Source organism: Festucalex cinctus, chromosome 12, assembly GCF_051991245.1.
Source record: "Festucalex cinctus isolate MCC-2025b chromosome 12, RoL_Fcin_1.0, whole genome shotgun sequence".
NCBI lineage: Eukaryota > Metazoa > Chordata > Actinopteri > Syngnathiformes > Syngnathidae > Festucalex > Festucalex cinctus.
The window spans coordinates 8,475,061-8,490,956 of record NC_135422.1 but is presented as its reverse complement, the minus strand read 5'-3'; the positions used below and the strand labels follow the sequence as shown (position 1 = coordinate 8,490,956).

Here is a 15,896-nt window from a genome sequence, read left to right as displayed (position 1 = left end):
AGATGTGCTGTATGTCGGATGTAAAATGAAAACTATTTTCTTATATTTATTCTTTTTTTCCCAGTCTTGCACGATAGACTTTCAATTAACGTAAAACGAAATAATGGGGCAATTACCACACAAAAATGAAAAGCAGATAATTATCACTACTCCTCCCTTCCCCGATTGAAAAAAAAAAAAAAGTGGAAATATCACTTCCCAAAACACAATGCTAGAAATTTTGTTGTTGCCAGAGTCCTGCAGGTTTTGATGTTTCACTTCCAACACAGCTGATATATGATCAGCTCATCAACGATCCTGATGATTGGAATCGCACCACATTATGGTTATGGAGTGTTTTTGGTTTTACTTCATAAAAACAAAAATAGTTTTATTTCGAGACACTTAACGAGTATAAGGTTACTGGCACATTTGAGCCGGTGCAGCGACAGCGCAATCATAATGAAGGAGGTGGAGGGAGCTGACACACCTGCTGCATTACCGCATGGCGTGCTACCTGCTCGAGTGGGCGTGGCCTCGTGGTGGCGGTGGGTGCGGGCTGTGGGGAGTTCTTCACTTCTACTATTAGTTGGAGCGGTGCCGGCCAGCCACTCCACTACTGGACTCGACTGCGTTTCGTTCCATTCACTCGGTCTGGGAGAGGACGTCATGGACAAGACAGGTGGAAGAGGCGACTTCGAATGGGTGTATAACGACCAGCCGCACACGGCGAGGAGGAAAGAGATACTGGGTGAGTGAGACGTAACACGGTCAAGGAGGACGTGCGAGCTGCTTTGGTTTGGTAGTCGTTTTTTTGTTTTTGTTTGTTTTTTAAGTTTCTAACAAATTCTGTGATCCGGTTAAACCAGTTTACTAGCTCTTACTCAAACAGTCATCTGCTTAGACGAAGAGATAATGACCGCCACCTGCAGGGATATCGGAACTCACTCTTTCCCAACCTTTCTTGGGCCGAGGCACATATTTGACATTAAGGTCACGGCCAGGGACGTTTGTAACTTTCTAGACCCCCAGGACACCAGGATAGAAAAAAAAAAAAGAAAAGCAAATTGACAACTCCGAACATCCGGGCATTTCTGATATTTCGCTGAAAACGCTGCATATTTACTTTTGCCTGTGACTAGCATACAAACCAGGCATATTGTTTTAGTAGTCAAATGATATTTCTTCACATTTTGAAATCAAATTAATCCTCACAAATAAAATTTTAAGGATTCAAAGTCCAATATGCTTTTCAATGAGCGCTGAGTTTAATTAGTTTAATGCTGTATTCGTCGAAGATGAGAAGTCAGATTAGTCAGATCAGTTTAAGGCAAATGTTAACAACGAAGATACAATAAATTGTTTTTTTCTGGTTAACGCAGTCAGTTACTTTGAATAACTAAATTTAATTTCACAATAAATTAAGTGATAAATATGTTTATGATTTTGTAGATTATGTTTTGCCAATTCACTGTTAATTGTCAAATGATATCAGATTGAAGCCAGTCGGTGATGTCATCCTTCTTTTTCCTAACTTGGCAACAAAAGGGGTGTCCCATGCACAATTTCTGGTTTGAAGTCAGTCCAACTTCCCACCTTTCTGTTGTCCTCGAATGCAGCTGATGTTTTTTTTTTGTGACAATAAAAGCTATTTTAACTTGACCCAGATGATCCGCCATTTTGTGACAAAAGCTTGGAATTGTCAGTGGCAACTTGGCTACGACATTTAAGCATTCTGTCTAAACAAATTCTAACAGATATTGTTAGCCTAATATTTGTACAAGTCATTTTTTAACTTTATCGCAAAAGACACAAAAAAAAAATAAAATAAACAAGAAGGCTCCAGTTGCCTTGATTCAACCTTTGTGACTTACCTACAATAATGTGGATGCCTTAGAATCTACAGAAGGACATAACAACCCCCTGGAATTTTTTAGGAAGCGTATTGCTACTTTTATCGATACTGTATTGTGATTGTAAGTTTAAAAACAACACTTGTCAGGTGTACACTGACACTTCTTTTGTTTTTGCTTTGTCCAAAAACTCCCACAGGAGATTGACCCGTCTGTTCACCCGAGTTGCACAATGGTGCCATGATAATGCCTCGGGGCTGGCTTGGTAACAAGGCACATACTCTCTATTCTTTCCCTTTACGTCTGCTCTTGACAAACACATGCGCACGCACGTGCACGTACAAACACAATGTAGTGCGTGAGAGGATGGCTTATTTGGCAGTCAAATGACCACGGGTTACAAGAGTTGTCCACTGTGTCAAATGTGCCGACTCGGAGTGTGAACCACAGCTGTTATCATGAGTTTATTAATGCAACAGGTTATTAGCATGTCATTTATTTTAGCTCGAGACCAAATTAAATTTTTTTTTTTCCTGGGTTGACTTCTAAGGGCCGTTTTTCCACATTGCATGACCTTAGGGGCCAGAAAACCATCAACAGCATATATATATATATATATATATATATATATATATATATATATATATATATATATATTTATATAAAAGAGAAGATGAGTCTCACCAAGATCGGCACAGCTATAGATATCATCCTCTTCAATAACTAAAATAGTTTTAGAAGACAGCGTTATATATTAGATTTTGTAAAAAAAATAATAATATAAAACTCATACAGTCTATAAATTATATCGACAGTTACTAAAGTTTCTATAAAATATATATACAATTTATTATAATTCCCCAGATCTCCATCATAATATTTTATAAAAATTAGAAGTTACCTTCAGCCATCCTGCGATCAGAGATGAATCTTTCGGGGTGTAAATGTCTATCTGTCTAAGGGTTGGAACTACCTCGAAAACATCCTAAAAGAGGCGGTATAGACAAACGGTCGTAAATTATTTTAGGGGGTATACTTTTTATTTTTTTAAATAAGTTACTTTCTACCTATTTAATAAAATAGAAATCGATTAACGCTCCTATATCATCATCATCATCCACCGTTTCATTGATATCAAACATTGTTTAACAATACAAACCCTCATGACAACGTTTGATACACAATTATTTTTTTGCAACGCCTCATCTCCCACTCTGTCTTCCTCCTGCCATCTGAAACCCCATTCACCCCCTCCTCCTCTCCCTTCCTCATGTCAATTGAAATTGGCATTGCTTTCCTCTCTACAGCGTCCTTTTGTGTTCTTGTTTTTGCAGCGTTTCCACAGGTGTGAAACGACACAATAGGATGCTTGACACCTCTAAGCCATTAAATATTAAAGGGCCTTATTTTGAATTATCCTCTGCGGTGTGGAACGGAAAACACGGAAGGGTTGCTTTGGAAGTGACATCGCTTCCATTTTTTTGTCATCATGTGGCTACCGTGATGAACAGTGACTTTTCTTTGATTACAACACAGTATGATTATTTTTTTTAGTTCAATAATGCTTGTGGAGTGATTCGTGCTGTTACTGATTATCGGATGAATCTGGAGGCTGACTACACCTTAAACAAGCTAAGATCATAGAAGTTGAAGTTTTTATGATGTCTGGTTATTCATTTAACTTCATTCCCTATATAAGTGGGATACAAAGTAATAACAATGTGACATTTAGCAACACGGCTGTATAACAAAACAAACACAAGCAAGCCCATTTTGTGGTGATATCAATCACATCATGGCCTTGCTTCAAGTAAATACAGTACATTCTTAGGTCGGGTTTATGTGTATATAATATTAGTTAATATAATTCACCATTTCATCAAATGAATAGATGGAGAGAGTGCAATTGGGTTAAATATTAACACTGTAAAAGAAGGATTGGTCAAGTCAAAGGCAGATCTGTTGCAGAAATGCTCTTAAACCACTTCCTGAATCGTGAACATATCAAGGTGTCAGACAATTTCTCATTTTAAATATTTGCTTTAAAGTAAAGTAACTGAAAAAATATGATAATGTGAGTTGTTTGGATCTTGGTTTGTTAAAGGGATTCTTCACTTATTTAGCCAATTATAGCAATAAAAAGTTAATATTTTGTCTGTAATTAATTAGATACTTTCATTATTTTTTCACATTCAATTATACCTTTTAAAAAAACATTTTGCAACTTGCTGTCGACTGAAAATGACATCACAAGCGCTCAGGTAACCAATCACAGCTCACCTGTTTTCTAGGTTTGGTCATGTAACTTTCACAAGCTGAGTTGTGATTGGTTACCTGTTTTCTAGGTTTGGTCATGTGACTTTCACAAGCTGAGCTGTGATTGGTTACCTGAGCCCTCTTGATGTCATTTTCAGTCGACAGCAAGTTGCAAAATGTTTTTAAAGGTACTAATTGTACATGAAAAATAATTGAAATGTCAAATTTATTATAGGCAAAATATTAATGTTTGACTGCCAAAAATGGCTAAATAAGTAAAGTATCCCTTTAATTTTATGATCATTTATTGGTGATATTTGAGTTAATCACTTTGACTGGTCTGAATTTGTAAAAAAAGGGTAGGTGAAAATATTTTTTTTTTAATGGTGGACATGTGTGTGGAATTTTTGTCTTTTATGAGTGAAATAAATGTTATTGATTCATTCAGCAGTTCAATATTCATCTTTCAATTTCCATTCAAAACATGTGTTTCTGAAAGCTGTTATTGAAATAAATGTACACATTCTGACTTTAGTTTGACTTCTCCACTGAACGATCTCTTCTATGTTCCCCGCAGCCAAATACCCAGAGATCAAGTCCCTGATGGGTCCAGACCCCCATCTGAAGTGGGTGGTGTCGGGCATGGTGCTGACCCAGCTCCTGGCCTGCTACCTGGTGCGAGATCTCCCCTGGAAGTGGATCTTGTTCTGGGCCTACGCGTTCGGCGGCTGCGTCAACCACTCGCTGACGTTGGCCATCCACGACATTTCGCACAACGTGGCCTTTGGCAACAAGCTGGCCAGGTGGAACCGCTGGTTCGCCATGTGGGCCAACCTGCCCATCGGCCTGCCCTACTCGGCCTCCTTCAAGAAGTACCACATCGACCACCACCGCTACCTGGGCGTGGACAGGCTGGACGTGGACATTCCCACCGACTTTGAGGGCTGGTTCTTCTGCACACCGACCAGGAAGTTGGTGTGGCTCTTCCTGCAGCCGTTCTTCTACGCCCTGCGCCCCCTGCTGGTCAACCCGAAACCCATTTGCAAGCTGGAGGTTCAGAACTTTGTGGTCCAGCTGGCAGCGGATGTCGCCATTTTCTATCTGTGGGGGCTCAAGCCGGTGGTTTACCTCATCTCCGGGTCCATCTTGTGTATGGGACTGCACCCCATTTCAGGACATTTCATAGCCGAACACTACATGTTTATGAAGGGACACGAGACGTACTCGTACTATGGATCGCTCAACTTGATCACCTTCAATGTTGGCTATCACATGGAGCACCATGACTTCCCCAGCATACCTGGCAGTAAGCTACCTCAGGTAAAATTTTATTTTCTTCATCACATCAGCAATGTGACAAGTGGCTGCCATCTTTGCGGGATTTTGGCCTGTATGAGCAAACCTGAAAATTGTCAGCCAATCGGAGAATGGGTACATGAAAGGAAAGTGTCGAAAAGAACATTGAGCATGAATGAGGTTAGAGTACAACTGTATAATTTGAAGGTGTTTTTTGGCCAGGTGATACCACGCGAAAACTTTCCCCAGAAACCATACTGCCATGCCCGCATTGGACTCCATGCCCTAGGGATTACTGACACCTAGTGGTAGAAACGGTGCACAGCACATATCAATAGTGGCTCATCTCAAGTTTCAATTTTACACCGAACTTCACAAAAATAAATAAATAAATAAATCTGTTTCTGTCGTTCCTTGATTAGATTAGAAATTTCATAATTTTAATTCAATTTATGTTCCAAACCAATCAATTCAAATTGTATAATTCAAATTCCGTTTTTGTGTTTAGTCCCCGTGTGTCGTCAAAAACCGTATACCACGCTGTCGGCTTATTTGGACAGTGGGTTTGATTATGTGATTGGTACTGGGGTTTAGGTACGTGGCCTGTCTTGGATTAAAGTAAACAAAAAGGTGTTTATCAGCGGAAACATCACACCCTGTAACTGATTAACCAATGCCACTTGAGTGAGTCGGCAACACAGAAAGGCTGTGGGCTGCATGTCAAGAGCTCGCTTCCGCAATGAAACTAATTGTCTGTCACGAAACCTGTTAACCACAGACACTTTCTGACTTTTTTTTCTGAAAAACGACCAAAGTCATACATGGAACAAAATGTAAGCGGAAGTGAACTTAATAAACAACCTCAGTTCTCAGTTTAAATGTATTCAAAATGCACACACGCCACATCCTCCACTAGAACAAAGACTTTGCGTGTGTTTTCCATCCGCTAGTTCCCATTTTTGGTCTGTCCCCAAAACTGAAATAGAAATGAAATGTGGCCTTTCCAACAAGCTAACATTAATCCTCTGGTTTGCGTCTCCAGGTGAAGCAAATTGCGGCCGAGTATTACGACTCCCTGCCTCAGCACACGTCGTGGTTGCAGGTGCTCTGGGACTTTGTGTTCGACGATAGCATCGGCCCGTACGCCCGAATCAAGCGTGAGTTCAAGTTGAGCAAGCAGGAGTAGAGCAGACTCGTCCCAGGAAGGGCCACGGAACCACCACGCCAATGTGAATTTCACTGGTTAACGCACCGCAGTTCAGGTGATGTTGACTCTCAATGCTGGCTCAGTCCGTAGCAGTCAAACATGTTTAAAAAAAAAAAAAAAAAAGGTAAAACATTTCCTTCGTTCACAGTGCAATTCGAATTCAATTTGGGACTACAATTAATAGTATCCAGTAGTGAATATTATTTATTTCTATTATTATTATTATTATTATTATTATTATTATTATTATTGCTGTTGTGTGGTTCTTTTTGCTGCCTCTCAGTGATGTTAGGACTTTTGCTTTCAGAGACTATTTCATGTTTGGAAAAATTAGGCGCCAAGGCACTTCCGGGAGGAAGAAACAAAATGTTAATAAAAACAGACAAACTAACAAACCCTAAACTAATCCAACAGAACCAAAATGTAGTAGACACGTACTTCCGACATTTTCTCAGAAATATGTATAAAATGTTTCTTTTGGCTGTCTTGAAGTAATACTCAACAATGGTTGGCCTACTAGTTAACGTCAACTCTCTAGCTTTGCTATCCATTTCAGCGTAAAAATAAAGCGTCTGCCCTATTAATCTAAGCAATAAAAACATCAATTAGCCGGACGCGTTAACTGCGCCTGAAGTTTCGCCACGCATATTTTTTGAATCAATTTACTAATTTAGCCAGGTGTTCTGTCTACCTTTTTTCATAACATCTTTTTAAAATGCGGGCGGGCCTTATTACGTTTGTTTACTGGCGTACAGCGTCTATGGCGAAATGGCGGTGTTGCGTTCAAGGGCATAGTAGAAAAAGTGCACTGAAACTCAAGCACTTGGATAAAACGGCGCATTAGTGTCATGTTGTTGTTGCTGTAATACACGCTCATCAATATTATTTTTCCCATGACGACTCTGAACTGTACTTACCTCATTTTGATGTTCAGACTGGAGTGGTTTTAATTGAAAGCATGAGAAGAGTGAGAGGCCGAGTTCGGAGTCCGTAAACGTTTCATATGATGGCTAGCGTACTAAGTGCAAATGGGTTGTGCTAGTGAGCAAAACGCTTTGGCTTAGGCAGCTGCGGGCCTGCGTATACTGTAACCTTATTGTTTTCTTCTTCTTCTTTTTTTTTTAATGTTTAGATGTTTCTATTTAACTGTAAAAAAAATAAAATAAATACATCTTTATACAAAGATATTGATGGGGAAAAAAAGTCTTTGGTCTTTGTTTCTTAAAAAAAAAAAAAGTTGAGATTTTGCGAACAGGTGAATCTTCTCGCTGCTTTTACTGTTTGGTTGAATGAATTTTCAGGTCCAGCTTTTTAATGTATTTATTTATTTAATGAGAACGTCGCTGAGAGCTGACAATGCAAGTGCAACAATCCAAACTCCTGCAAAGACACTTTGAGTTACCATCACATTGACCGACCATTTGTGCACATTCTTCTGAGCTAACTTTACTTTGCATATTGGCAGAGAAACATAACATCCTCCTGTCTTTCTTTTTTTTTTTTTTTTTTTTCATTATACAACTCCCCCCTCCCACTTTGCTACTATTATCAGCATCCTCTCGTACACAGAATGGGATTCATCATGGAAACAAACCACGGTAATAAATGCACTGCCTGTTTTTTTTTTTTTCTTTTTCTTCTTCTCCATTTACCAAAACAAATGAATTGAGGAGTAGGGGTTCATGCATAAGTGGGAGGGCCACAAACATAGGAGGGTTTTGAAAACTACCACATTGTTAGGTCATTGACATTTTTTTTCAAACACCACTGAACGCTTACCAGGTGTGGAACCTTTTAGTGTGTGTGTGTGTGTGTGTGTGTGTAAAAAAAAAAAAAGTACTCAAAGCCAGGTTTCATATTTGTTAGGCATGTGCATCTGGAGTAAACTAAAAATTCTCAAGACATGGCTGGAAAGAAAGGAAGTAGGGTTGGGCACTTTCCAAGGTACCTTCAAAGACAAACTTTGACGGATTTCGTCCCGCTGCTCACAAATATGAGCCAAGCATACAACATGTTTGCCAATTTATTTATCATTCTGGGCTTGAGTATGGCAGCGCTCAGTGGTGTTGCCTTGGTGGTGCAGGTGTATGTTCAGTGGCTACTTGTCTGCAGGAAGAAAAGGTCGGACGCACAACACCAGTATGAATATGGCAATCAAAAACTTCAGCTTGGCCCTAATTTGGCCAACTTTGTGCTTGTTTTTAAACAAATCGTCTGGGATCAAATGAACAGAGAAGGATTCTAAAATTCTGACACAGAAAATGTGCAATTTTCCATTTGTCCTTCTGTAATACTCGTCAACGTCAGCACAGGTTTTTAAATAATACAACAGTACAAACTTAGAAAACCAAAAATATTTTCCTTTTTTGAGACGGAACAGAAGAAAACGTGGCAACACTGGGCAGTCTGAGGCGCACGCAACAACCACAACACGGAACTCGGCACGACTTGTTCATTTTTCAATTTGCTCTCCTTGAGTTCGTCTCGCTCTCTTCTGTCCGCTTTTGCTGTCCGGCAGACTCAAATGTTGCCGCAACGTCTCTGCGACGCAACTTCACAGAAACATTGAGAGAACATTCTCTGGGGGGGGGGTTTCTCCTAGCGGGTCCCGCCTGCGTCCATCCGATGTCCTCCTCGTCGTCTTCCTCCTGCTCTCCTCCCATAATAACGTCGCTCAGCTGAGATTAGGATGTGCTGATCCGACCTATTTCTTGTCTGATGGCTGACATCAAAAGAATGGGAAAGTTATTTTCCGCAGCTTATGTCACCACTTACAGTAAAGTCATGGAAATGTCAAGTAGTTTCCTTAGTGTGGCGCTAAAAAAAATTCTTTTACCCATGAGTATAACCAAAGCATTAACAGTTACAACATTCTGCTCTTTTATAACCAACAAAAATCAGCAGATGAGCTTAAAACCGATCTTTGAGTGTGAGAGCGTGACAATCATTTACAGATGTCAGCCGGAGACAAACGCGCAAAGCTCACTTCCATCTCACGCTTGGTTTGCGCCACGGCAAGATAAGGATGCAAACCCGCAGGCTCAAAGCAGCTTACCATGGATGATTTCATCTTTCACTTTATGCAGCTCGCGCACAACTTCGTCCAAAATCTCCTACGAGAAAAACAAATTCAGAGATAATTCAAGCAAAAAAAAAAAAGAAAAGGCTGTTCAGTGGACCCCCACTTTATTTTTATATAATTGTGATAAATATTTCAAAAAGTTTTAAAAGGTAAAAAACAAAACAAAACAAGTATTGTACTTCAAACTTAAATATATATATATATATATATATATACTGGATTAAAAAAAAAACAGCAAAACATTAAATTCAGTAATTCTTTTCTGTACCACTAGAGGGAGCCAGCATCCCATGAAGTGCCACACTCGAGCACTTCAAATAATAAAAGTGCCACGTAGATGCATAAACCGCACCTGTTTCATCCTGTCAAATTCGGTGTCTGATTCACTAGTGCTGCCAATGGGTCTCACTCTATGACACAAGAGGAGGGGAAAAAAAAAAAAATCAGCCCTTGCATGTTAACTACAGGATAACCATTTCCCTTTCCTACCTTGACACCAGTGAGGACTTCTCTGCCGAGTTGGATCTCTCCCATGGCTTCTTCACAGCATCTAACGAGGAGCAAAGCGGCAGTTGCAATTAATTGCAGCACTCTTGCTGCTTTCCTTTGGTGTGACTTTTCCATGTAAAGCTGCGCTTTGTAAAAATCTGCCCTGCGGATGTGACGTCATGTGCTCATTGTGTACATGAGGAAGGGAAATGCAGTTTCATTCTTCAGCCACAGGTGGCAGTAGAGAGTCAAAATTCAATTTTCTGTGTTCAGTACAAAACATGCAGTATGGAATGCATCTGTTGTAAACACAACTTTGGGCTTTCACTGTGAAGGATGCAAGAAATAGTTTCACTTTTCACTATGAAAAAGTGAAAATAGCGAGTGGTACTGTGGCATGACAAGTACACAAAATTGGTCACAGAAATAACTTGAATCTGACAAAAGTAATCATAAATGAAAATTAACTATTGAAAATCAGATATCGCTTTTGGATTGTGTTGTGTGTGAAGGCTTGAGGCGATATTCGAACCCAGAACATCTTGACTGTGGAGCAGATGTACTAACCACTAGTCACGTGCTGCCCCTTTAAAAAAGAAGAACTGCAACATTAAAATAAATACCTGTTGAGTTCTGACCAGGCCCGCGACTACCAGAGTCGTCCTGCAGGTGAGAGGGAAAAAAAAAAATGTTGACTTCATCATTTGCATGACTGTAAACTTCAGTTTTATCTTCAGGCTTGAAGTGCAAACATAATCTCGTGGCATCAAAGATGATAAATAGAAAGACTTACTTCATCAGGTTTCTCAGACGCTTTTCGTCTAAGAGAAGAAGAAACACGAGTTGACTAACATTATGAGCCAACAAAATCCAACTAAGTAGTAAAGTGTGAGTTCATTTGTTTGGGACATGCTGTACATTTGAGTATCTGTCAGGTAGATGTTTCGTTTTACCTGCGAGCTAATAAGGCATTCATCTCCTGCATCAGACCTTCTCCACCACCTCCACTACCGCCACTAGATCGGTTGGAGTCACTTTTGCCGCTTGATCCTGGCGGACTGCTCTCGTCCTAAAGCACACAAGCGGCTGTTTTGTTGACGGTCCTTTTTATTGCCCCCCGTAAAGCGCACACATCAGCCTTGTTGGAGTTTACGACCCTTTCAGCTTGTTCGGGGCCATTTTTGCCAAGTGTTGAGTTGACAATGAAACCCTTTATGTATTTATTTATTTTTTGAACACAAATGGGATAATTGCACAGTATACATTCAAAGGATGCTCACCCTTTGAACCTTCCGAAGTTTGGCCCCAGCCAGCGCGGCCGCCAGTCCCGAGGGCTGCTGCTGCATCCCAGGGGGACCCCCGGGCGGCCCCCCGCCGGTGGGCAGCGGAGGGGGCATGGGCGGGGGTGCCGCCATCGGGGGCGGCGGTCCCGGCGGCGGCGGAGGGGCTGGTGGACCGGCCGGGGGCGGGGCCACGGACAGCATGGCGGGGTGACCTGCGGAGACAGGGGCGCCTGCGAGGGGCAGAGTTAGAGCTCGGTTAACTTTGGCTGGGGGACCCCCCCTCCCCCCCCCACCCTGGGAGGTTGGCTCATGGGGTCCTGGGTGCTAAAATAGGAGGAGAGCAGTTGTTTTGACTTTTAGGCTTAGAACGACTTGACTGTCAAGTTTAAAAGCACGGTTTAGGCCTTAATGTATTTGTATTGTATAATGTATTTTGAAGAATATTTTGCAGCCATTTTTGTTTGGTGTTTTTGCCTCTTTTTTTTTTTTTTTTTTTAAATTTATTCACAGATGGATTTATTTTGACTTACTGTAAGTCATATCATCCAGCTTTTAATCACTTTTTTTTTTTTTGTTTAGCCATATTAACTGTGTTGTCTAAATAAAGTTGACTAAATGTGCATTTAACTGCTGGTATTGTTCATGTTGACGAAGCTGCACAAAATAAAGAATAAACAAAGTCTTGATCATTTCTTTGTAACAATGCTTTTTGGCAATAACTCGTCTACAAAAAAAAACAAAAAAACTTGCTATACATAGTCATTAAAAAAATGCCTTACTATACATGGTCATAAAAAAAACTAAAAAAAAAACGTATTATACATAGTCATTATAAAAAATGCCGTACTATACATGGTCATTAAAAAAAAAAAAAAAAAAAAACAACTAAAAATTACTATACACAGTCGTTAAAAAAAAGCCGGACGGCTATACATGGTCATTAAAAAAAAACAAAAAACAAAAAAACAACAACTTAATATACATAGTCATTAAAAAAATGCCTTACTATACATGGTCATTTAAAAAAAACAAAAAAAAAAACTTACTTTACATAGTCATTAAAAAAAAAGCCTTACTATACATTGTCATTTAAAAAAAATAAAAATAAAAAACAAAAAACTTACTTTACATAGTCGTTAAAAAAAGCCTTACTATACATGGTCATTAAAAAAAATGCCTTACTATACATGGACATAAAAAAAAACAAAAAAAAAACCAAACTTACTTTTCATAGTCGTTAAAAAAAAAAGCCTTACTATACATGGTCATAAAAAAAAAAAAAAAAAAAATACTTACTTTACATAGTCGTAAAAAAAAAGCCTAACTATACATGGTCATTTAAAAAAAAAAACACACAAAAAAAATCCTTACTGTACATGGCCATTAAAAAAAAAACAAAAAAAAAAACAACTTACTATACAAAGTCATTCAAAAAATGCCTTACTATACATGGTCATTTAAAAAAACAAAAAAACAAAAACTTACTATACATAGTCATAAAAAAAAAAAAGCCTTACTATACATGGTCAATTAAAAAAAAAAGAAAAAAAAATTACTATACATAGTCATTAAAAAGATGCCTTACTATAAGTGGTCATTAAAAAACAAAGCAAAAAAAAAACTTACTATACATAGCCGTAAAAAAAAAAAAAGCCTTATTATACATGGTCATTAAAAAACAAAAACAAAAAAAAACAACTTACTTTTCATAGTCGTTAAAAAAAAAGCCTTACTATACATGGTCATTAAAAAAAAACAAAAAAAAACTTACTTTACATAGTCATTAAAAAAAAGCCTTACTATACATGGTCATTTAAAAAAATGCCTTACTATACATGGACATAAAAAAAAATAAAATAAAAAAATACTTACTTTACATAGTCGTAAAAAAAAAGCCTAACTATACATGGTCATTTAAAAAAAAAAACACAAAAAAAAACAACTTAATATACATAGTCATTAAAAAAAATGCCTTACTATACATGGTCATTAAAAAAAAAAAAAAAAAAAAAAAAAAAAAAAAAAAACTTACTATACATAGATTGTCATTAAAAAAAAAAGCCTTACTATACATGGTCATTAAAAAAAAAACAAAAAAAAAACAACTTACTTTACATAGTCATTAAAAAAAAGCCTTACTATACATTGTCATTAAAAAAAAAAAAAAAAAAAAAAAAAAAAACTTACTATACATAGTCGTTAAAAAAAGCCTTACTATACATGGTCATTAAAAAAAATGCCTTACTATACATGGTCATTAAAAAAAAAAAAAAAAAAAAAAAAATACTTTTCATAGTCGTTAAAAAAAAGCCTTACTATACATGGTCATTAAAAAAAAAAAAAAAAAAAAAAAAACTTACTTTACATAGTCGTTAAAAAAAAAAAAGCCTTACTATACATGGTCATTTAAAAAAAAAAAAAAAAAAAAAAAAAAAAACTTACTATACATAGTCGTTAAAAAAAGCCTTACTATACATGGTCATAAAAAAAAAAAAAAAAATGTAATATACATAGTCATTAAAAAAAATTCCTTACTGTACATGGCCATTAAAAAAACCCCAAAAAAAACAACAACTTACTATACAAAGTCATTCAAAAAATGCCTTACTATACATGGTCATTTAAAAAAACAAAAAAACAAAAACTTACTATACATAGTCATTAAAAAAAAAAAAAGCCTTACTATACATGGTCAATTAAAAAAAAAGAATTTTTTTTTACTATACATAGTCATTAAAAAGATGCCTTACTATAAGTGGTCATTAAAAAAAAACAAAAAAAAACTTACTATACATAGCCGTTAAAAAAAAGCCTTATTATACATGGTCATTTAAAAAAAAAAAAAAACACTATACATAGTCGTTAAAAAAATGCCTTACTATACATGGTCATTAAAAAATAAATAAAAAAAAATTACTATACATAGATTGTCATTAAAAAAAATGCCTTACTATACATGGTCATTAAAAAAAAAAAAAAAAAAAAAAAAAAACTTACTATACATAGTCGTTAAAAAAAATGCCTTACTATAAGTGGTCATTTAAAAAAAACAAAAAAAACAAAAACCTTTATGATACATAGTCGTTAAAAAAAACCTTACTATACATGGTCTTCAAAAAAAATAAATAAATAAAAAAAAATTACTATACATAGATTGTCATAAAAAAAAAAGCCTTACTATATATGGTCATTTAAAAAAACAACCAAAAAAAACCCAACTTACTTTGCATAGTCGTTAAAAAAAAAAAAAAAAAGCCTTACTATACATGGTCATTTAAAAAAAAAAAAAAAAAAAAACTTACGTTAAAAAATGCCTTAATATACATGGTCATTAAAAAAAAACAAAAAAAAACAAAAAAAAAAACAACTTACTATACAAAGTCGTTAAAAAAATGCCTTACTATACATCCATCCATCCATTTTCTTGACCACTTATTCCTCACAAGGGTCGCGGGGGCTGCTGGCGCCTATCTCAGCTGGCTCTGGGCCCCCTGGACACCCTGGACACCCTGGACTGGTTGCCAACCAATCGCAGGGCACACAGAGACGAACAACCATCCACACTCACACGCACACCTAGGGACAATTCGGAGCGCCCAATTAACCTGCCATGCATGTCTTTGGAATGTGGGAGGAGACCAGAGTACCCGGAGAAGACCCACGCGGGCACGGGGAGAACATGCAAACTCCACCCAGGAAGGTCCGAGCCTGGACTCGAACCGGAGACCTCAGAAACGGACGTGCTAACCACTCGACTACCATGCCACCCTTACTATACATGGTCATTTAAAAAAAACAAAAAAAACAACTGACTATAGTGACTGACATAGTCGTTAAAAAAAAAAGCCTTACTATACATGCTCAATTAAAAAAAAGAAAAAAAAACTTACTATACATAGTCATTAAAAAAAAATGCATTAAAAAAACAAAAACAAAAGACTTACTATACATAGATTGTCATAAAAAAAAAATGCCTGGTCATTTAAAAAAAAACAAAAAAACCAAAAAAAAACACTTACTATACATACATAGTCGTTAAAAAAAAAAGCCTTACTATACATGGTCATTAAAAAAAAAAAAAAAAAAACTTACTATACATAGTCATTAAAAAAAATGCATTAAAAAAAACAAAAGACTTACTATACATAGATTGTCATTAAAAAAAATGCCTGGTCATTTAAAAAAAAAAAAAACCTTACCATACATAGTCATTAAAAAAAAGCCTTACTATACATGGTCATTTAAAAAAAGAAAAAAAAAGAAAAACTTACTATACATAGTCGTTAAAAAAAAAAGCCTTACTATACATGGTCATTAAAAAAAACAAAAAACAACAAAAAACTTACTATACATAGTTACTATACAGTCGTTTTTTGTTTTTTTGTTTTTTTAAAAAAAAGCCTTACTATATATGGTTGTTAAAAAAACAAACAAACATCTGACTATACATG

General features: G+C 36.8%; 2 protein-coding genes across 5 annotated transcripts in view; one reads left to right on the top strand and one right to left on the bottom strand.

The window, feature by feature from the left end:
- The first annotated feature begins 190 nt into the window (after window positions 1–190).
- degs2 (delta(4)-desaturase, sphingolipid 2) lies at window positions 191–6,667 on the top strand. 2 transcript variants are annotated; one of them, XM_077538218.1, is made up of 3 exons: window positions 200–730; window positions 4,666–5,408; window positions 6,427–6,667. In XM_077538218.1, the coding sequence occupies exons 1-3, from the start codon at window positions 277–279 to the stop codon at window positions 6,568–6,570; spliced, it is 1,341 nt and encodes a 446-aa protein (XP_077394344.1). In that variant the 5' UTR covers window positions 200–276; the 3' UTR covers window positions 6,571–6,667. The 2 variants fall into 2 exon arrangements, with proteins under 2 accessions (XP_077394343.1, XP_077394344.1); XM_077538217.1 differs by lacking the exon at window positions 6,427–6,667 and having other exon boundaries at window positions 191–730; window positions 4,666–5,785.
- A 1,228-nt stretch (window positions 6,668–7,895) lies between these two features.
- Window positions 7,896–15,896, bottom strand: part of evla (Enah/Vasp-like a) — a 35,715-nt gene continuing 27,714 nt past the window's right edge. For all 3 annotated transcript variants that reach the window (XM_077538992.1, XM_077538991.1, XM_077538993.1), the window contains 8 exons: window positions 11,443–11,675; window positions 11,116–11,231; window positions 10,956–10,983; window positions 10,786–10,825; window positions 10,163–10,223; window positions 10,026–10,083; window positions 9,647–9,704; window positions 7,896–9,313 (listed from right to left, as the gene is read on the bottom strand). In XM_077538992.1, coding sequence (XP_077395118.1) covers window positions 9,276–9,313; window positions 9,647–9,704; window positions 10,026–10,083; window positions 10,163–10,223; window positions 10,786–10,825; window positions 10,956–10,983; window positions 11,116–11,231; window positions 11,443–11,675 — 632 coding nt within the window. In that variant the 3' untranslated portion in view covers window positions 7,896–9,275. The remainder of the gene's footprint in view (window positions 9,314–9,646; window positions 9,705–10,025; window positions 10,084–10,162; window positions 10,224–10,785; window positions 10,826–10,955; window positions 10,984–11,115; window positions 11,232–11,442; window positions 11,676–15,896) is intronic.

Excerpts from the sequence above, each read along its gene's own strand:
- degs2 (XM_077538217.1), top strand. The coding sequence starts at position 277 with ATGATCAGCTCATCAACGATCCTGATGATTGGAATCGCACCACATTAT. Across the intron at positions 731-4,665 it reads GAGGAGGAAAGAGATACTGG|CCAAATACCCAGAGATCAAG; the intron begins GTGAGTGAGACG and ends TGTTCCCCGCAG.